General features: G+C 44.4%; 1 protein-coding gene across 3 annotated transcripts in view; it reads left to right on the top strand.

Moving 5' to 3' along the window:
* Positions 1 to 6465: 6465 nt before the first annotated feature.
* Positions 6466 to 22840, top strand: part of DRAM1 (DNA damage regulated autophagy modulator 1) — an 82036-nt gene continuing 65661 nt past the window's right edge. For all 3 annotated transcript variants that reach the window (XM_036891265.2, XM_036891259.2, XM_036891261.2), the window contains exon 1: positions 6466 to 6740. In XM_036891265.2, coding sequence (XP_036747160.2) covers positions 6610 to 6740 — 131 coding nt within the window. In that variant the 5' untranslated portion in view covers positions 6466 to 6609. The remainder of the gene's footprint in view (positions 6741 to 22840) is intronic.

Genomic DNA, 22840 nt, shown 5'->3' with positions numbered 1-22840 from the left:
GAATAAAAGTATGTACAATAAGTAAAGAAATGGTGAGGGAAATGGAATTGCTGGTGCTATTTTTTTTTAGATTACTTTTGCAAGAAACACAATGATTTAATCCTAGTAAAAGAAATGGACCTGATGCAATGCTCCAGCTCCTGCTTCTAATAATGATGGACAAGGAAATCCAGATACCTGAAAAATCTGGGAACATGTAAAGACATATTCTTAAAAGCGTCAAAGATTTAACCAAATTATGAGGAGTTATTCAGCCAAGATCTCCAGAAAGAATAGAAATCCAGAGAAGTAGTCCAGGGCTATGGGGCAGATTTAAGGGTGGACATACTTAATATTAAGCCCTCAGAAATACCACAAGTCTGGCTTTAAGGTATCTAGGTGGGTAGAAAACCTTAAGCCCTAATAAATGATGCTTAATGAAGCATTCCTGGGGCTAGCAAGAAATAAACAAAATATTCTCTGGGGAAAGACACTATCACTCAGGACTTAAAATTATTTCTAGAAATAAAATTAGTCTAAAAATAATTTTTCATATTTTCAAATATTTGATGCAGGGTAACTGACTACAGTCCTTAATGTGAGAACTGCAGGGATACATATAAAAACACACTTTAAGAAGGGAACGAAAAGACTGCAGTTTGAGTTTGTAAAGTTATCCTGACCTGGTAGAAGAAATAAGCAAACATGCTAAGTAAATTTAGCATATGCAAATCCAGATTTATGAAAGGGATACATTATGGAATAATTTACAAGAGGATTCATTACAGTTTTTCAAAGATGGTCCATAAAATAACTGGGTACCTAGGATTTAGACATCACAAAGGGGATGTGATAAAGCAACAAGTACAGAAGTGTTAGGTGTGGCTACATGTAAGAGAAAACTTCCCAAATAATAGTGATGGGAGTTTATTTCTTTTTTCACATAAAAGAAGTCCAGAGCTAGATAACTCAGGGCTGCCTCAGAAGGTCCATGATGTCATCAGGGACTATGGCACCCATCGTTTTTTGCTCCACTATTCTCATTTATGGTTTCTGTCTTCAAGGTCAGTGACTAGACACTCCAAGAAGGCTGCTGGAGTCTAGCCATTCCATCACACTGCAAGTCAGCTTTTCTTAAGCAGGCTTCTCACATAACACTTATTACATGCCATGGGTCAGAACCAAGTCATGTGGTCACCCCTAGTTGCAAGATAAGGTTGAAAAATCTAATCATTTTGTTTAGAAGAGAATGTGTTTGTAAATTGTAGATTTATTATTAAGGTGGAAGAAGAAATGGATGCTGCACTAGTGTGGGGAAAATGGGACTTTCTGATCAGGATTCCCACCTGGCCTAAAGAGTACCCACTGTATATACAGATGTCTGTTTGCACATCTGTGGGATGTTTACTAGGGACAGAGGAGCTAGCTGGTCAGTCATAGGATTGCAAGCTCAGGGCAGGGGTGGAGAGGAAACACCCATTTTCTCCTCTCCTTTGTTCCTGGTACAAAAGAGGCCAGGCATCTGCGAGTCACCAGGGACCTGTCCACAGAGTTGGTCCTGGACTGTGGGAGCAGGGGGCTGGCTGCCCGCCAAGAGAGTGGAGAGAGAGCCATGGAGCCCTGGTGCTCCAGAAGAATTAAGCCCTAGAATGGGAGCAGGGAGCTTGGAGGGTGGGAAGAGAGGAGAGACTGAGGCCTTCTGCCTAGAGGATTAAGTTCGTGCTGGGGAGCAGAACTTGCACCCGGCCTGGGGAGTGCATTCCAGCCAGCTGCATGTACCAAGGTGCCTGTGACCTCCATGAGAATAAATGTGGTAGCCCCCTTTACCCCCAATTTTTTGCTCTTGCCTTTTTTTGGTCTCATCAATTTCATACCTTGCCCTGGGTGGGGAACCCCCTCCTCCCAGAGCTACAACTAGGTGACTTGTGATCTCTATCACAACAATGAAATAAGAGATTGATAGCTTTAAAAGGAAATGTAAATTAAAATCTCAAGTAGTATTTTCTAGCTACTATGTTAGATAACATTAGAAATAAAGTAATGGAGGTGATAAGTAATTAAACCAAAACACTTAGGATATTGGAGGCAATGAAATTGATATAGTACTTTCAAATAATTTAGGCCTTTTGGCAGAGCAATCCCACTTATGGAAATTTACCTAAAAGAAAAAGAAATATAGAACAAACTGAAATGTTGGTAGAATGTTATTTAAAGTAGAGAAATATCTGGATAAACATGTTTTTAGCTTTGGGGGCGTGAAGTAAATTTTGTTAATTCAATGGACAAATACAGAGAAAAATGGTTAACTTAAAGATTATAGCAACACAGAGTAGATATTTGATACATAAAATAATAAAGCTACAAAATTGTAACTACAATTTGATTTTGAATATTCCTATGAGTCAGAACCAAAAGGAAATTAATACATTGAGAAAGTCGACTTGGTGGTAGGGAGGTAAGCATGCTTCTCTATTGTTTATATTGTGTAATTTTTTTCAGATTGCATAAATATATTTGTGCGTAAATACATACACAAAAATACAAAAATGAAAGATAACTACATATATTTTAAGGAGTTTCCTTCTGTGATTCTGGAATTTGAGGAATTAGAAAAGACAGTTCCTCACAATGGTTAGGGTTGCAGGCTTTTGGGCCAGATAGACCTGGATTAAAATTCTGCACCTCAGTTCATTAGCTGCATAAACTTGAGCCTCAGTTTCTTCATCCATGAAAAGGGATGATACTTGAGCGCTTGTGTGAGGATTATTTCGATCAGGAAGTACACTGTTTTTCAAAAAATGGCAGCCACCAAGGAAGAGTGACTTCATCCTCAAAAGGACAATAGTCTATCTAGACCCTCTGAGTCAGTGTGACTTCCTTCTACAGAGAGAAAGTCAGGAATCAATTCAAGGGGAGATGCACAACTTGCATTATATATCCTAAAAGTACCCAGGACAGAGGAGGAAAAATATTTTTTCATCTTCTTTTCTAGGTTCTCAGCTGGGTCTCTGTAACAAAAGACAAGACTAATGAGATAATAAAACCAAAGTTTATTAACATGTATATCTCATGTATACATGTGAGAAACTCAGGAATGAGTAACTCAAAGGATGGCTAGAGCTTGGGTTTGTACAGTGTTGGAGAGAGAGAATTTTCCTCTACCCTTTAAGGTTTTTCTGGCTGGTCTAAGACTCAAACTGACATGGGACAGATTAACAGGATTAAAAAACAAAGTTTAATTACATTTTGGCCCTTTCAGAGAGCGTGCGATGCTGTCCCAGGGGTGGGTCCTGAGCTGCCAAAGCCACCTTCCTGCACTCCTGCTTGGGGACGTCCAATCTCATTGTTTCTTCCAGATTCGCTCTGGCTTATCTGCCCTTGGAACCCCCAAATCAAAAGTCCACCTGGGCGGTACCTGGGCCTGGGCTTAGCAGTTTAACTGCAGCCACCCTCTTTCAGGGTACACACATCACAGGGGCCTGAGAGCCGCACAGGCATTTAGAGAAAATGCAGATGATAATGATATTGAAGCAATGCGTAAGGCTCCCCACAAGATGACTTGCCTAAGGATGTCGCTTCACTCCCGTGAATTCATCTTTGATTCCAATGTGAACTGTCACTCATAAGGCTGAGAACAAGCTGAACAGTGCTAACAGGCCTGAAAACTATAGCAAGGAATGTACTTTGCATTTAAAATTGAGATCTTCTTACATCTTCTTATAGCAGAGGCCAAATAACTCAAAAGTCCAAAGGTCCAGTCCAGTGGACTATTTACTTCAATGATGTTCAGTACAAAATTCCACAGCCCTAGGTTTTGGAAAGTCCCTTTTAATTTGTAACAGGATTTGACTAGTAATGTGAATTTTGCTTACTTTTCTTTAGTTAACTTAATGTTCCTTGAAGCTGGAAAAAAAAAAGGTTGACAACATACACACGGGGAATTCATAGATATGAGATTCCAAAGATGAGATGTGTGAGATATATATGCCATCCTGAACTAAGGAGAGGCAGATAGGGGTCTGGGACCTCAAAGGAAAGGGGAAGCAATTCACAGGAATATGAAAGAGTAAATGTTTGGTTAAACAAACGTTTGCTGGGCCGCACAGAAATCTTCCTGGAGCAGTGCGGAATTTTTTTAATGCAGTTTGGAAATGTGTGTGTGTGTGTGTGTGTGTGTGTGTGTGTGTGTGTGTGTGTGTGTGTGTTCTGACTCATTTGGCCTTGTTTTCAGCTTTCAAATAATCACAATAGCACACATCTTGGGGTATAGCATCTTAAATAAACAATAAATGTTAGAGAAATGACAGGACAGAGGAAAATGTTTTTAGACTTCCAAGGACAGAAACTGTGGGAGGGTAAACATGGGGGACAGGGGCACTAAAGGAGTAAGATTTGTTTGCAGATTCCTCTAGTGCCATCTCTGAGGATCTCCAGTAAAGAAATGTATATCCTGCCTGTAGACAGAAAGGAGGAGGGTAGAGAGCTTTTCCTGCTTCTTAACTGCTTTCAGGTCAAAACAATTCTTACATTAAACAGGCATATTTTGAGGTTACATATTCTGGTTTCCTCCGCTTGGGACTCCTGCATTTCTCACTGTGGTAAACTTTATTATTCCAAGGAGAGAGTATTATTAGACCTATGGTATAGAAAATCTTTCAGAAGGGAAAGCAGCACTGCTTCTTAAGGCTGCTTGACACCATATGCATACAAATATGGTTATCAAGTTATATTCGTATTTTAAATATATACATAGTTATTTTAAACAATAAAATACTATTACCATTATAGTCAGACAACTTTTGCTATTACATTTGTGTTAAAAATGATTAGCCAGTTAGGTTGCTGAAGGGAATTATTTAAACAAAGGAAAGGTAAGATTGTCTGGTGAATTCTATTGATATTATAATTTCTCTGCCTCAGGGGGTTTTAAAATCTGATAAAGTAGTAGTAGAGTAGGAAAAAAGAAAAGGGATGGGGTAGGGAAAGAAGGAAAACCAGCAGTGGTTTTCGGAACACAGAAACCTAGGTAGAGAAGTACAGTGGATGACAGTTTTTTATTTTTAAGATGCCTTAATTTTAAGGCTTCTTTTTTTATTTAATAAGGTCATTTCCCTCTAGAGCTACACTGATTTTCTGAAAAATTAGTCTGTCCACATCCCTACACTGTCCTCACTACAATAAAAACCAACAAAACACAAACCCCAGGATGATTAAGAGAGCTGCTCTGACATGGCCTCTTTGCCCACCTCTCCATTCTCTGCCTTCCGCATATTTTAGTGCTTTTCTAGTTACAGAAAAACATGCGATTTCACCCTCTAAACATTTTCTCCTGCTGTGTCCTTTGCCTGTAATGCTAGTCTCACCTTTCTTTGCCTGGCTACCAATCATTTACTTCCGAAAATTCTTAACGTCCTCGGACAGGATTCTTCCCTGGTTCTTCATACGGGCACTGGTCCCTGCCTCCCAGCAATGTGCATATCTTTTTTTTTTTTTTATCTTCTCCTGTCTATTTAATATTCCATATAATGGTATTTTATCTTGATGTCAGATCCCATAATATAATTTAATCTTTGCATTCTCTCTCCTAGCTGGGTGTGGCACCCCAAAAGTGTTTACGTAGTTGAAAGAAATCCACCTTTGGTCCCTAATGACCCAAGGACCTCAGCAGCATACCTGGGGCTTAGCATCCTTTTACTGTACCTCAAAATCACCATGCTTAAAAGCGCGTCCAGAACACAACTCCCTTTTGCAGGTTTTGAAATGTATCAAGTCATCTTTATTTCTCTTAAGTCCTGGCTCCAAGCATGAGCTAACGCTGACCCGTGGAAGGAGAAAGAAGTCTAATTTCTAGGAAACACTCCAAGTCCGCTCTGGTGGAAAGAGGAACTGTGGGTAGCACGAGGGGCCGCCCAGGCTCCGTAAGGCTCAGTCCCGCCCCACCCCCGACACTTGTGGTTTCCAGGTGGACATCAGGCAGGTGGGCGCTACATCCGTGCCGCGCGGCCTGGCGAATGTCACCAAGCACCTGCGCCCGGACTCCAGCAGCGGCCGCGCGGCGGGACGGCGTGGATGCCACCACGCGGCGGCCACCCTCTCCCCCGCGACTCGCGGGCGGCGGGACGGCGGGGGGGACGCCCTCGGGGCTGGAGGCCGGGCAGCCCGGAAGCCCCGGGGGAAGGAGGGCCGGGAGCGGTCGCTCTGTTTCCCGGAGTTGCGCAAGAGCCGGGCGGCCGGGGGACGGCCAGGGCGGGGTCCGCGCGGACCCCCGCGGAGTCCGAACCAAAAGCGAAAGGAGCCGGGCCGCCGCTGCCCCGCGGTCCCCGCGGCGCGTTCTCAGGAGGTCGCCACGCGCCTCCGAGCAGGCGGACCGCCGCTGGGTGATTTCACCGGCTTTGCGAAGAGCCCGGGCGGCCTGCGCCCCTCCCACCGGGCCGCCGCCCTCCCGCCCGCTGCGCTCCCCACGCCTCGCCTCCCCGCGGGGCCCGGCCTGCCCGCCGTCGCGGAGCTCCGGTACCGCCGCCCGCGGCTCCGGGCCCGGGCCGCTGCCCCGCGGGCCGGCACGTGCGCGGCTCCCGCCCCCGCAGCCCGAGCGGCCCGGCCCGCAGCGCCCAGCGCCCTCCCGGCGGCGCGATGCTGCGCTTCCTGAGTGGCATGGCCTTCGTCCCCTTCCTGCTGGTGACCTGGTCGTCCGCCGCCTTCATCATCTCCTACGTGGTCGCCGTGCTCTCCGGGCACGTCAACCCCTTCCTTCCCTTCATCAGGTGAGGGCCGGGTGGGCGGCCGGGCGCAGGCACCTCGGGGCGCGCTGTGCCCGCGCAGGGCAGGGTCCGGACGGACGGCGGCGACTGGAGCCACGACCGAGGCAGGACGACCGAGGAGCGGGTGCCCGGGTTGAGTAGGGAGGCCGAGGTGCGAGCTGAGCAATTCTGACATACTTACCTGAGCACTGAACAGAGTAGCATCAGGCGGGGGTTTCAGCCTTGACAGTAAAACTTCTAGATGGGGTGTGGGACAATCTCCGGAAGACGCTTCTTTGGCGATATTGCAACAAGGATGGGTCCCGATGGATGCCAGTTATTGAGTGTGGGGTAGGCAGATGCGCAGGTGTGTGCTAAAAAGCAGCTCACATATTTCATTTCTACTTACCAGCGTTCTCGTGGAGTGTATACCTGGCTCATTTTTCTTGCAAGGAAACTAAACTTAAGCAGATGTTGACATTATCAATGTGACACTGATGCCACAGCCAGGAAAATCCATCCCATGCTAAAATGCATGCAACATTATGCTACTACCAGGTCTTTGGGAGTCCCGCTTAAGCCCTCCAGGTTGGAGCTGCCCAGAATTCCTCTGGGTACTCTGCCCCTAAGTCAGAGCCCTCACATTGTCAACAACTTGTGACATCTTGTTTTGTCACTTTGATGCCGGGGTTCTTGTTCACGGAGCCAAAGAATGAACTTTGTGAACAGTCAAGGTAGAAGAGCAAAGCAGAGGCTTTTATTTAGAGAGAAAGCGGAAAGACAGAGCTCCTGGCTTAAGCCAGGAGGGGACAAGAGAGCCCCGGGGTGGTGCGTTGTCTAGGGAATTTATAGGCAGTTGAGAGACAAAGTGCTAGGGATGTACACCTGCTAAGTGGTCCCATATACCTTTGAAGAAACACTAAGTTTCTTACTGGCCTTCCTGGTTATTTACAAGAATTTTACTGCTCTGATTTCCTCCCAGGATAGCAGCTTCCTGGTCTGGGAGCATATCACTCAAGGCTGCTTGCTTTGCTCCCAAGGTGGGCTGAGTTACTGTCTTACTTTTTAACTAATTGGGTTTCAAGATGGAATCCTTCCTGTTTTTTACTATGTTGTTTTGGGCTTGCAGTAGTTTTGGGCTTGCTTGCTACATTGCCCAAGTTGCAACAAATCATTTGTTTAGGGCTGGAGGAAGAAAAGCAGCACTTGGGTAAAGTTAGAAAAATAAGCTGGGCCCCCTAGCAGGCCAAAGCAAATCTCACAATGGTTATCTTGCTTTGTTTTTTTCCAGAGGCCCTCACCCTACTCTGTCTAAGCCCATGGTCCCTGTCTCAACTATGCCATTTCATTTCTCTTGAGTTTTGGCCTCCACTTTTCATGAGGGTCACTTCGTCCAAGAGACATGTCCTGATGGTCTTCTAATGGTTTCCAGCTCCATGCCACCAGCCCATAGCAGTGCGCGTTCCTTAAACGCTAGAGCAGTTTGTTCTTATCCAAGTGGCATGACCCTTCTGGATCTGTAGTGGTTGGTGAGGGGATAATGAAGTAGGCGACACCCAAGGTTTGTTAGTGCTTTATGAGTTTTGGAATTGTAGAGATTGTAGGGCCTTTCTCTCTCTCTCAGCCATTCTGCCTGGTGAGCAATGTTCTGTTTTTGGGTGTTTGGGGCGGGGGTGGGCGGTAAGGAAGAGGAAAGGAAGGTGAGGCAAGAGGGGACTAGAGTTGAAAGGTGCAAGGATGAGAGCAATGTGGAGAATAGTGTGCAGACGCAAGTCTGCAGTTATGGCGGTTTTGTCAATGCAAGAGGTGTTCGGTGCATCCTGGAGGAGATTTTCCCATCAGTCCTGTGCCCCTGCAGAAACCTGGGCTTGTTGTCCCCTGGCTTATCTCTGTCCTGAGTGCCATTGTCTTGCTTCTCTGAAGACAGATCCTCTTAAGACTTGTGTGAAAAGGTAGAGCTTCTCTTCCTGCAATGCTTTTTGTGGAGAATATAGTTGTGCTTGTCCAAGATCTGAAGGTCAGGGACAGATAATATTTGATAACTTGTTGGCCAGCTTGCCAGAGACAAGGTGTCTGATGTGGTTTTGATTAACATCACCCCAAGGTGAACTTGAAATGGAAGACATTCAGACATGGGGTTAACCTAACGGGACAAACCATTTGTGAGATGCTCAAATCACAGAAGTTCCAAGGGAAAGGATTTAAATTTAGTAAGGAAAGGAAGGCTTCAGGAAAAGCAGAATTACAGGGGAGAAAGGTTTTAGATTGTCCCCTTGTCAGCAGCTGTCAGCCTATAAACAGTAAACGTATTGCTTGCCCACCTGGGCTGGAGCTTTTAGATTGTCTGCTCTCTCCGCCCACCCGAGCAGCTGGAGCTCTGGGTTGCCTCTGCCCCTCCTAGAAAACTAAGTCACTGAGGCAAAGGCGAGATGTAGACAGGAACAAGACGTCAGGGTATGCTGGGAATAATGCCAGATTTATCCATTTGACCCGGGAATGTTTGACCTTATCTCCTGTAATTCCTCTCTTCTTTTCAAAGCCTCCTCTTCTCCCTCCACTTCCCTCCAGCAACACTGATCTCCTTCCTGTATCTTGAACAGTTCAGGCATACTTCTTCCTCATGGCCTTCCCATTGGCTGTTCCTCTGCCTGAATGCTCTTCCTGCAACTATCACTAAGCTTCCTCCCTTACCTCCTTTGTTCAAATATTATCTGGGTGAGACCTGCTTGGATGACCCTACTGCTCCTGACCCTCCATAAATGGTCTTACCCACCATAGCATTTATCACTTTCTAATAAATTGTGATTTACTTATTTATTAGGTTGATTATCTGTCTTAAATCATTGGAATGTAAGAGCTGTGAAGGCTGTCAGTATTTGTTGAGTTAGTATTTTTTGGGCACTCATGATGGGTATTTTAATTTTTCCTCTTAGGGCAGTGCGGATCCCTTTAGAGGGAAGGCTTAATAAAATCATTGGTTGGTCAGTAATAAGGGATTAGGATTATTTAGGATGAGCCCCCTTTTACAGGATGACATTGTCTGACATTTTCAAAACAACGTTGAGCACTTAAATAAGAGCCACGGCATTTTAATTAAGAGCCAGAACCCTGGGGAACTTCTCCTAAGCCTGACATTCAAACTCAGCTTCCTTATCAGACATTTTCTTGTAACATTGTTATTCTTCAGTATCCTGAATAAATGGGTAAATAGCTCTTAGTCATATGGAGAGAGGCTCAACTTCATGAACGGAATAAAAATTCAAGTTAAAACTCACTGATGTGATTTTTTTCACCTACTGGGTTGGCAGAAACCCAAAATGTTTGATGACACACCCCTTGGTGAGACTTTGGAGACACCGATATTTCGCATGTTGGGAATATAAATTTACTCAATCCCTATGGAGGGACTTTGGCATTATCTATCAAAATGGCAAAAAATGTATCTACAAGGTTACTCATAACATAGCTTTTAATAACAAAAGGTTGAAAACAATACAAATTCCCATCAGTAAAGGACTGGCTAAGTACATAGGGTTTATCCCAAGAACACCTCAAAAACAGCTCTCTCTATATAGAATACTCTTTTTAAATTAGTACACGGACGTGGAAAAATATCCAATACATTGTTACATGGAAAAAAAGCAAGATGCAAAACTATGCTACTATTAAGGTAGAGGTGTATGGGCTTTGCGGGGAACAGTATACATTTGTATTTGCTTGCCTAAAGAAACCAAGTACAAGTGGTTTATCTGTCTGATGGAGGAGGTCATGGTCAGCAAAACTTTAGCGGATGGGGGAAAAAGGGTGGGGATAAGATTTTTCCTGGCATACTGCTTGTTATTGTTTCTTGTTATTTTTGAAATAATTGTAGATTTACATGCAGTTATAAAAAATATACAGAAAGATCCCATGCATCATTTCGCCAGTTCCTTCCAAAGGAAACATCTTCCAAATTGGGGAAACCTTTTTGTATTTTTTATCCAAATGGATGGGTTTCCTATCAGAAAATTAACTTAGAAATGTATGATTCAAAAGTCACTACATTTAACAAGCTGGACTAGCATAGTGCAATGTTTCTGTATTATGAAACCATTAATGCAAGGATATCAAAACCAAGGACAAGTAAAAGTCAACCTCAGAGGGACTAGTTTATATTTTTACAAGGCCACACCCACATTTTTGAGCACCACCATCCTGCTTAATTTGTTATTGTTTCTAATGTTTCCTGTGACTAAATCCCTCAGGCTATCTTGAATCAACTTTATCAACTCCTGCCAGCTGATAAGTCATTCTCTTTTGTTTGTTGTTCTTTGTCTCCTGCTTCCAGAATATTGTGTGGCCCTTTATTTTAAGATTTTGCCAGTTCTTTATTCTGGTTGTTATTTATTAACCTGATCTCACTTTTTGTGCAAATACTATTTGCTGGATAGATTATGGGCTTTGGCCTCTCCCATTATTCCTCCTCATGACCTCTAACCCTGGTGGAAGAAAACTGGGTCACCTACAATTAAGCCACCAGAAAAAGTGCACCAAAATGGCATATATAGTAAATAAAAGTAAGAGTTTGGGTTGTCAACTAAAAAAACAAAACAAAACAAGAAAACCCTCAAAATTAGGGAAATTATTTTATCTTTCATTTAGTTAACAATCACAACAAACTAGGTGCTAAATCTTGTAATAAGCAAAATTCATTATAATGAAGAATTCTTACAATAAGATGAAATGAAAAGACAAAATTCTTATAATGTACAAGAATCTTAAAATGATTCAGGTGCTGATTTTTAAGGGGGGGTTACCTTTTTTTTTCCATTAGTTTTTTTTTCTTTTCCTGTTGAAGTATAGTGGATATATCATACAACATAGTGATTTTTCCTCCAATACAGTTTCATAATTGCATGATATAAAGCCCCTGGTTCCACGTTTGTCTGGTTCCAAAACTGGGAATGTGATGATGCAGGGTAGGTGTGGTTTATATACCAGGGAGACACAGAGTGGACTTGTACTCATGTAACGGCCTTGGCCGACATCAACAGGTAGGCAAATGAATGTATATACATTTATGTTTGTGGTGTGTGTAGCCATAAAAAATTGTTGATGACTTCCCGTTAGCACCAACCTTTTGATGATTAACTGCATAGAATTTCAGGCAGTAGTTGACTCTTGCTTCCCTGCTCAACCGTAACAATGGGGTCTGGGATAATAATACCAGATAAGAAAGCCTGTATCTATACAGTCATGTATTCAGACATGAAGGTAATGGCTTGTCGGTCTGTACAGTGCAAAGATTATTTATTACCTCAAGTATCTAAACCACAGTGTCATAAAGACAAAAAGGCAGGCACGCCATTTGAAACCTTTAGGGAAGAAAGTATCATCCTTGAAATGATAATTTGCAGTTTAGTATTTTCTTCAAAAAAGCATTATCCAAATTAGCTAGTTCTAAGAAAAGCATAATAGGAAAATTAAAGATGCCAAACTTGCACAGCTGGAGAATTGATTGAGGTGAGGGCTGCGGCGTTGGAGGTTCTGAGCCAACTGTAAACAGGTGATTTCTCTTCTGTTGCACTCTGACTTTCCATTGTCATTTGATTACATAAAATTATTTTTTTCACTGAATTAAGTTAAATCATGAATATTTTTCTTCTGTTATCCCAACTTTTAAAAAGGCCGAGTACTGCTCAAAAGTCTTGACTGATAAACGCTGACAACTCTTAAATATAAGGGCTCAATTTCAATTTAAAAAAAGTGCTGCATTTAACAGTCCTCTTTACCTGACAGTGATTGCATTTCAGTTCATCAAAAACACTGCCTGTCAAGGGCAACTTACTAATCGCTCCAGGTGAAGTACCCGATATGAACCTGGCTGTAGACAAACGGTACTGTAAGCTCACGTGGTAATATGAAAAGAGCACAGCAGAGAAGAGTTCCTAAGTTGCGTCCATTGAAATCAGATATCTCTAGAAGCGTGACTTGGCTTGCCCATTTACCATATAGGTGACCTTGGGCAAGGTATTTTTTTAAGACTCAGTTTCCTTATCTTTAAGTTGGCTACAATAAGTACTTATAAAGTTATGAAGACCAAATAAGATGTGCCCGTCCAGTTGTAAATACTAGGGAAATGTTTGTTTTTTTCTTTTGTAATAATAGCACCTGTAGTCCAAGCAGCAATGCTCCTAGAGGCTTCCCTCAAAAAACTTCCTGAATCTGACCCCTCACCTCCTTTTTCACTACTACCCTGGTCTGAGCCACTGTCCTCTCTTGACAAACTACTAAAATAGCATCCTAAGGTCTTCCTGATCCACACTTGCTTCTCTACAGTCTTTTCACAACATCCTTTAAAAACATCAGTCAACTTCATATCACTTTCCCACTCTCAGCCCTCTGTGAATTCCCATCATGCTTAGAATAACACTTGGGGTCCTTACTGTGACCCCCCGGGGCCTCTTCACGACCTCCTCCCCCGTGATGCGCCCTGAGTCCTTGCTCATTTCCCTCCAGCCACACCCACTTCCTTGCAGCAACTCTAACAAATTGTCATCTTAAGGCCTTTGACTTTGCTGTTCTTTCTGCTTGTATTTTTCCTGGCCCCAATATTCCATTTCCTTCAGAATGCTTTTGGAGTACCCTTCCCAGATTACTGCACAAGTAAGGATTACCATCTCAAGTAAGACGGCTCACTTATTTCTCTCTCTGTCCTCTTACCCAGCTTTCCTTTTCTTCATAACATTCTTCCCTCCTAGACTATTTTTCTTACGCCCCATAAGAATATAAATGCCATGAAGGAGGGGCTTTTTCTGTTTTATTTAGCTTGACATTCGCTATTCCTACAAAAGTGCCCATTACATAGAAAGCAGTTGATAACTATATGTTGAATCAATGAATCGTTTAGTTTTTTTGTTAGATATGAAGTTTCTTGAAGGTAGTGAATTAGCTTTTCATCTTTGAATCCCCATCACCTGGTATAGGTCCTGACACTTACGTACTTAACAATTTTTTAAAAATTGGGTTGTATGAGTGAAAGAAGAGGGACTTGGATAGAGGGCAAATTGCATGTGGGTCATGTGAAAAAAGAGCAGATTGTTTACATTTATGAGTAGAAAATTCTTTTCAAGTTTAAAAATAGTGATATAGCTAGATGGTGTCTCGCATTGTAAAATAATTGTCACCATGTGAAGCTGCCAAGAAGTTAGCCCTATAATTAAAAGTATCTAATAAAATGTAATGACTTCACTTCTTATCATACATATTCCTTTTAAACGATATATTTAAATACTGTGAAGACAGAGGAAGTAATGGTCTCCTTTTACTGGTGCATTAAGTGCATTTTAGGGCAATGCAGTAGACCTCAGTGTGGGCAATCAGGTAACTGAATTTGTCAGCATGTCAGCCCCCCCAGTAAACCATGACTCTAGCCTTTGGAGTAACGGAATCACGGTTATCCAGTGGTTGAAAGAACAGCATTCGACCAAGCTTACATTACCATGCATGTCTTCTTGGTATAGTTTTCATTCACAAGGAAGTGTCAAGTGATTTTGCACTGGCTCAACATCATAAATTAGTTTGGAGAAGGAGGTTAGACAAACAACTTGGAATTTTCCACGGTGAATTTAACTTGCAGAAATGCACATGTAGTAATAACCTTAGAAACAACAGTGCACACATAATAGCCTCAATAGCTCCGGAGCCACATGCGAGGCAGTTCCTGTCTGTCTTGCAGTTTCCAGGAAGGGCCTCTTGCCTGGGAGGCAAGTGAGGAGGTAGATGGGCCTGGAGGAGGGCCAGAACCATATTGCTTAAGCTTTGTGGTGCAGAATCATGTGATGGGAGCTGGGTGGGGAGATAGCTGGTTTCACCTTTCACTCTTTCTCCAGTTTCCTGTATCAGGCACCCAAGTACAGCTCTGCCCTCCAAATACTACTACCTCTGCTTTTGTAAAGTGAGATAATTTAGTTTGAGCTTAAAAATAAAAGAGGCTGCCCACAGGTTTTCTCGGTACCCCTTTGGTTTTCTGCTCATCTGGATTCCAACATCAGTCAGCAGATGAGATGCAACATTTAGTTACACTCTAACACATTAGCTCAGAGACTGAAAAGCCTAAAAGCTTAAGGTAAGAGAGCCTTGGACAAATCAGAAACTCTAGTTCAAGAGATCTCTGAAATAAAAGGGTTTACTGACCCAGTAATTCCGCTTCTAGGAATTTACCCGAAGAAAACAAAATCCCTGATTCAAAAAGATAAATGCACCCTTATGTTTATCACCACACTGCAGTAGCCAAGATACGGAAGCAACCTAAGTGTCATCAATAGATGAATGGATAAAGAAAAGGTGGTATATAAATACAATGGAATACTATTCAGCCACAAAAAGAAAAGAAATCCTGCCATTTACAACAACATGGATGGAGCTAGAGGGTATTAATGCTCAGTGAAATAAGTCAGGCGGAGAAAGACAAATACCATATGATTTCACTTCTTTGTGGAATATAAAAACAAAGCAAAACAGAAGGAGCAAAACAACATTAGACTCATAGACATTGAGAAGTGACTAGTGGTTACCAAAAGGGAGGGGAGTGGGCAGGGGCGGTGGGGGGAGGGGAATGTTGAACCATTGTGATATACAAATTGATAGTAAAAAATAATAATTAAAAAGGTTTACTAGCCAGATAAAGGACTGAGTCCTGGGACCAGAAGTTTCTGCTTCACCAGCAGCAAGGCCAGTTTACAGAAGCAACATGTCCACTAGACTCAAGAAATAGCACATTTGTGGAGGGGTCTTAGGAAAGAAAGTTCTTTAAATTCACTTTGGCCATAGAGAAGGAGGGATGCAGGAAGAGTCTGGGGATAGGTGGTTAGTCCACAGAGAAGGCTTGTGGATTGACTGTTAATGGTCAAACTAATTTATAATTAAATTATGGCATTTAAGAAGCTATGAGGTCTTGCCTAGTTTACATCTGCCTGGTATCCAAGCCTGATGATCCTTTCTCATTACTGTTTTGCTTCCTTCCCATTGTGTGTGGAGCCAGTGGGTGTGCGCTCCTGAACACCCCTTGTGTGCATTTCTCCCAAACTCCATGTGCATCTTGGTAGCTTCAAGTTTGACACGTTGGGAGTATTTACACTATGGAAATTGGCCTATGCCACAAATCAGGTTCCCTCCAGAGCTGTAAATATTTACCAGCGCATCAGGGTTCGTTTTCCACCCCCACCCCAATCATTCCAATGGCTTTGTGCCTTGCCTGCTGTTCAAGCACACTGGGGGCAGGTAAGTCAGGAGTCAGAAATCTGAAGTGTGTTAGAAACCAAATTCAACTGAGTACACTTTGGAGATCTTATTGGTGTTATTCAAGGATTCATGAATTAGGCAGCATCCCATGTAGCAGATGGAAAGGAGCTCTGAGGAGCTGTGCATAATGAAAGACTGTTATACAAAGGAGGGAGTAAGAACAAAGAGGTTATACTAGGCAAAACTCATACTGGTTTTTGCAAGGTTACTTTTCCTATAGGGGATGGCAGGGATCCTATCAGGCAGATTACCCAACCAAAGCCAGTCAGGGATTCCTAATTGACTCGTTTAAGATACCATTCTGGGAAAGCTGTAAGTAAGTGTAAGTTTGGTGACTCAGGCCTTAGCACAAGTAACTCCATTTTGGGCCTGTTTTGTTTTTAAGAACTAGACTATAGATTCCTCAGCTGAATAGCTCTGTGACCTTGAACAAGTTATGTAAGCTTTCTAATGCCCAGTTTCCTCCTTAGTAAAATGGAGTTGAACTAAGTCCTAGGTTAGGTTGTGAGGATGAAATGAAATGTATGGTGAGCCCCTAACAGTACGTGAAAATAGTAAATGCTCAGTAAGTGTATCTGTGTATTTTTTTATGTAGCAGTATAACTCCTCTGGACCTGATTCCAGTGCGTGTGTGTGTGAGGGGGTCTTCCCATGCACAACACCAAGTAATTCCCGAACACCAGCAGGGTGTCTGAGAACTCAACTCAGTTCTTAGGCTGTCTGCCCAGAGACAGCACCAGATTCCCCAGGTTAAGGACTCCATCCTACAAGACAGCCCTACACCCCCACTCTAGATGCCATTTGCACGCCCCAGGCAGTTCCTTGTGCTCCTGACCAACTGGCTACAGATGGGAGGTTCCAATGAACCCCCCCTTAGGTTCAGTCACTTTGAAGAGGGGCTCACAGAACTCAGGAAAACACATTTATCATTTTAATAAAGGATACCATAAAGGATACAAGTTAACAGCCAGAGTAAGAGTTACATAGGGCAAGTTCCCAACTAAAGGAGCTTCTGTTCTTGTGGAGCTTGGGGCCTGGCTCAGAGGCACGTGGAAGCTTTCTGGTTCCTCAAGAAGCTCTCTCCAACAGCAGCAGGCTGCAAGAGAGAGACAGAGAGAGAGAGAGAGACAGAGATGCATGGTCATGATTGACTAAGTCACTAGCCATTGGCTGATCCAACCTCTGCCCCTGCCCGGTCCCAAAGTCTCATTAACACGACAAGACACCCATTTCCCCTTTTAAGGCTCAGAGGTGTTTTTAGGAATTGTGGATGAAGACCATATATACCTGGAAATACATATTTGGGAATGACCAAATGTATGTATTTCTTATAACTCATTATATCACAGTCCACCCCAGGTCAGGGATTCTCACAGCAAAATGATCATGCCTGTCACAGCACTTAATCTGGTATAGCATTCACACAACAGAGAAAACAATAGTACCAATGCAGATAGGCCTGACATTTGGAGAAGCCAGTGTGAGGTGGGGACAGATTTAAAGACAACTCATTTGTCTTTAAAGTCATTACAGACATTCTTCTTTTGGTCCAGTTCATCAATGTGTCTATGAGCAGAGTTTCTCCTAGAGTGATACAACTCCAGTTTGCAGGCCGTCATTCAGCCTCGTCAGGTCCCAAATGCAGAGGTGGTCTTGGCAGACATAGCTTCACCTTTTTGGGTATCTGGTCTGCTTTTGCCAGGAGATACTATTATTCTCTTGCTCTCAGCCTCTCTAGAGGTATTAGTAAATGTTGGATTTCCCTCGTTGCATAGCCCACTTATTCATCCCTTTACCTTCTATATAATTTCTCCTCTCCATTTGTCATTTAAATTTTTCCAGACTTCTCCCCCTGTGGAAGGGACATTAGCTTCAGCTACTGTGCTGGTCCCTATTGCTGGCAGCAGTACCAGTCTAGCAGGTGCCTCCCCTCAGTCCACTCCCTCTTCTGTAAGGTAGGTTACACAGGTTCAGAACTAGCGGGCTGTCCCTGCCACTAGGCGGCTCGGCTGCTCTCAACCTGTCCCAATGGGGGGAAGGCCCAGTCCACCCCATCAGGTCCTTAGGAAGTCTGCCATAAAGATTTATGGGTATGGTTTCTTGCTTAGTAAGCTTCCATGCTTCTGGCACCCGCAGATGCAGCCCTGGTCCCAGAACCACGTCATCTGGGAGGAAGAAGGAAAGTTGTGGTGACATGGGGGGGGGAATGTATGGTCGCACCAGCATCCAACCCCACCCCTCTTCTCAGATTCCCCCAGAAAGGCAGAGGAATCTATCCACTGGGGACCCTCCCTTAGCCACCTCATGTTAAGTGTGAGCTTACACTCCTGAAGGCGTGTAAGCCAGCCCCTCATGCCCCCCCCCATTTTAGACAGCATATGTTTCAGCTGCCCATTCCAGTTTCCTATTAAACCGTTGTTCTGAGGGTGATAAGCAACATGGTATGTCCATCTGATAGGATGTCTCCTGGCCCACTGGTGGACGCCATGGGCTGTAAAGTGTGTCTTGGTCTGAAGAGATGTAACTTGGCGGTCCAAATTGGTACAGTATCTTCTGTTCCAATCCTTTAATGGTATTTTGAGCATTTACATCTATCACTGGGTCTGCAAAGCCCAGTCTAAAGTGTCTATTTGCGTTAGGAACCATTTATAGCTCCCAGGGGCTACTGGCATTGGTCCATTGTAATCCACTTGCCAGTCTTGGGTGAGGCCTTCCCCCCTAGGGAATTTGTCTGCTGTTGACAGATGGCACAGTTCTTGTTGGCATTGTGTGCCTCACAGGGTGCAAGAGGAATATGTCTGGATTCTGCCCATCTCTGCACTGCTGCAGCTCCCCCATGTCTCCTTGCTTCACAGACCCAGGTGGTCACCTCAAGGGAATGCACCCACAGGTCCACGCAGTGGTTCCAATCACCTTCCCATCCTGGAAGGGAGTTCTTTTGATGGGCATTGACATGTCCTACTTTAACTTGCCCCTTAAATTCCCAGAGTGATTTCCATAGGGCTGTGCCCCACACGGGCATCCCTTTAATAGTCCAGTTCTCCACTGTGCATCTACCTGACCGAACAACCAGGCATTGGCTACAGCCCACAAGTCAGTAAAAATTCAAACGGGCCCTATCATTGTTCAATTTTTCCATTACTGCCAGGCAAACAGCATGCAGTTCAGCCCACTAGCGGATTTGTTCTTACCTTCCTCAACTGAAGTCTTGCCATCCGTTGGTCTTAATGCAGCAGTTTCCAAATAGGACATTGTCCATTCATCTTGGAACTGCTCTCTGTAAACTAAGCAGCTCTTTGCTGTTCAGCTGAGAGCTGTTCCTAGAGCACAGCCCGTGCAGCAATCCGTCCTGACAGCTCATCGGGCTCCAACGTTCCCCCTGGAGAAAACAAGGCTCACGGATATGGTGTGGGCCTCCGTGCATTCCCCCGGGCAGCCTGCTCCTGTCTGAACCATTTCCTTTTATTATAGAACTATTCTGGGCACTGCCTTCCTTATTAATTAAGATAGTTTATCTGACATCACCCAGGACATTATGGGTATCTCAGTTTTAGGATTATTTTATGTCCTTCAGTCATTGAGGCAGTCTCAATTAATGACCAATAGCATGCTAATTAACTATCTCAAATGATGTGTACCGGCAACAGCTTCTGGGAATTTTCTGGCTCATAATCCCAACAGTCACTGCTGGGAGGTGCTCTCAGGCTTTTGCTACAAGCTCCAGTCTGCGTGGGTCCTGGGGCAGTGGGCGTCATAAGGGCCCAGAGGTGTCAAGAGCGCAACTGCCTTTTGTAATTCAGACATGGCCCGCTCTTGGTCAGGTCCCCACTCAAATATAGCCAGATGGGAGCTAGCAGTATTTCCAGGTTTGGAATGTGCATTCTCCAAAATCCAATAAACCAGCCAAATGCTGGGCTTCTTGTTTACTTCTGGTGACAGTGGTTTATTCTCAGTCACTTTTGGAATATCCCGGGTGGCTCCTGCCACGTCATTTCTAAGAATCTCACTGTTGGAGCAGCCCTGAGACCTTTGCTGGATTTATGTACCAGCCCCGGTTGGCCATGTGTGTCACTATCACGTTTAATATTCTGTTCCTGATAGTATCATAATGTCAATAATAGTGTATTATTACACTGGAGACCTGCATTAAGTCCAAATCCCTCCTGACAAGTTGTGGCAATAAGCCGGTGAGTTCAGAAAACCCTGTGGCACCACAGTAAAAGTAAACTGGGATCCTTCCCATGTGAAGGCAAACTGGGGTTGGCTCTTTTCAGAGATCAAGATGGAGAAGAAAACATTTGAAAGGCCCATCACGGAGTACCAGCCTCGGTCAGCCTGCTGTGTTTTCTGTATGGTTGAGACCATGTCGGAAGTGCTGAGGCCATGGGAGGTGCAGCTTCATTTAAGCGTGATAGTCTGTCTGCCCTTTCCACAGGTCACACAGGCCTGTTGTACAGCAAATTCACGGGCACCAGCACTCCAGCATGCAGCTCGTCACTCATTAAAGTGGTGATCTCTTTCTGTCCCCCACGCATTCTGTGTTGCTTCATGTTAGCCACCTGTGTGGGCTCGGGCCATTCTAGTGGTCCCTGTTTAGCATGTCCAGCTAAAACAGGCCTGAGGGCAGGCTTACATGCCTTCTGTTTTCAGCATAGGTAGGGGAAGCAATCCCCAGTCAGACATAATATCCATCCCAATAATACATTCAGGAAAAGGAAATGCAATCGCCTCACTCAAGATCTGCTCAAATACCCCAATTTTCATCCAAATTTTCACCTTAATCCCTTCAGCCTTTGCATCTCCATATCCTCCCAATCTAACCATAGCCGCTGATGAGACTTCACCAACAGGTTTTGGAATCACAGTGCATTGGGCTATCTGGTCCCAAGGAGTCCCAGGAAAGTTTCTCATCCTCCTGGCCATTTTACCCATACATGTGCAAATAGCCTCAGGTCCCTGGCTGGGGGTGTGGCCAGAAGATGCTGGCCCTTCTGTCAGTCTTTAACTTAATGAACCTGCTTGACCACCCTCCACCCCTACCCCTCCAGGGGATTCCTTGTCAGGTTTCCTCATTGTAATCTTGGCCTTCAGACTTTTTAAATTCCTCCAAACTGGGGTAAATAGAGCGGGCTTGTTTGGGCCTCTGTAATGTTGGGAGAGCAATAGGGGCTCCCCTTGGCCCACCCAATCGCCAGTAGGGCTGCATTAACACCTTTGTTTCAACTCCATCAACATCTGCTTTATTCGTCCCATTTTTCAATAACCAACTGAAGACTTCCACTCTGTTGGGTCCAGTCCCTTGACTGTCCCCTTTGTCCCTCCCATATAGGGAAGCTAACAAATCTGATAAGGCTTCTTGAAACGGTTGTTTGAGTTTATAGCAGTTAAGTTACATGGGGTGCCCACATAACAGGGGTCCCCTTCATCATAGCTTTCACCATATCTATGTGTAACAGCAATATTCAGTGGGTATCAGTCATCGTAGAGCCAGTCCCACAGGGCTAGAACATGAAGCGTATCAGCTGCTTCATCTGGGGTGTTGCCGCTGGCCTTTACAGGGGAGCTGGGTGGTCCTCGTTCTCAGGACAAACAGACCTCACAGTGGCTTTTGTCCAGACCACCAGGCTGGCTGTTCCCTTGGGAATAACCCGGATCAGGAGTGTCTAGATCATGTTACAGCCACCTCTGATGATTGTTCAATAGTGAGCTGTGGGTGTGCATCAGCCCAGACGTGCTCTTCTGCTCTGGAGCATTCCAAACCAGAGATGCAGCCCCCAAACTGGTTACTCTCACAATCCACCTCAGTAAAGGTTCTTCGGGAAGCTGGTGATAACGGAGCCACGAAACGAGCCAGTTCCTTCGCTCTGTCTCCCCTGGTTCCAGTCATTTCCTGGTTTTTCACCTCCCCTGTAGCACCGATCTTCTTGGTGCCCAGAGGTCTTAGAGGAACTCCCTGTTGCTGGGACATAATTTTTCCCTTTCTCGGTGGCTTTGAGGCTAATGGCCGAAGCTCAGGGTGACCCCCCAGCTTGGTTCAGCATCAAGCCCTGACCCAGCACTTTTTTCATTCTCATTTTGGCTGTTTCACATAACAACAACCAGGGTTAATAGCCTGCTTTTCATTACCTTGCATTTCCTTACATATCCAATGAGTCAACTTAGGAGCTGGGCCCACTGCCATTTCTAAATTCCACCAGTAACTTTTACCTTAGTTGCTGATTGCAGCGCAGCCGACGTTTCATACCATGGGTGACCCAGCCAGACATCAAAGGTTCCTCATCCCCTGCCTTTCATTCTTTGTCTTCAAAAATCACGTATTTCCGTGAGCCTGGGCTCTTCTACCAAGTCCCACTACTCTGACACCGATTTTTTTTTTTTTAATACACAGCAGTACTGTAACTCCTCTCAGGTTCTTGGACCAGATTCCAGTGTGTGTGTGTGTGTGTGTTGTGGGGTGGGGGTGGGGGTCCTTCCATGTACAACACCAAGCAATTCTTGAACACCAGCAGAATGTGTTCCAAGAGCTCAACTCAGTTCTGATGCTGTCTGCCTGGAGACAGCGGCAGAGGCCCTTAAGGGCGCCGTCCTACAAGACTGCAGCGCCCCAACCTACCCCCTGCCCCCTTCCCCTTCCTCTCCCCACCCTCGCTCCGGACAGATCGCAAGCAAGCCCCAGGCTGTTTGCTGTGCTGACCAACCGGCTACAGATTGGAGGTCCCAGCGACTTCTCCTTAGGTTCGATTAATTTTGCTAGATCGGCTCACAGAACTCAGGAAAAAACATTTGTCAGTTTATAAAGGATACCATAAAGGATACAAGTTAACAGCGAGATGAAGACATAC

This window comes from Manis pentadactyla, chromosome 10 (assembly GCF_030020395.1).
Source record: "Manis pentadactyla isolate mManPen7 chromosome 10, mManPen7.hap1, whole genome shotgun sequence".
Lineage (NCBI taxonomy): Eukaryota > Metazoa > Chordata > Mammalia > Pholidota > Manidae > Manis > Manis pentadactyla.
The sequence above is the reverse complement of the archived record's forward strand: the minus strand, read 5'-3'. Positions and strand labels throughout refer to the sequence as shown.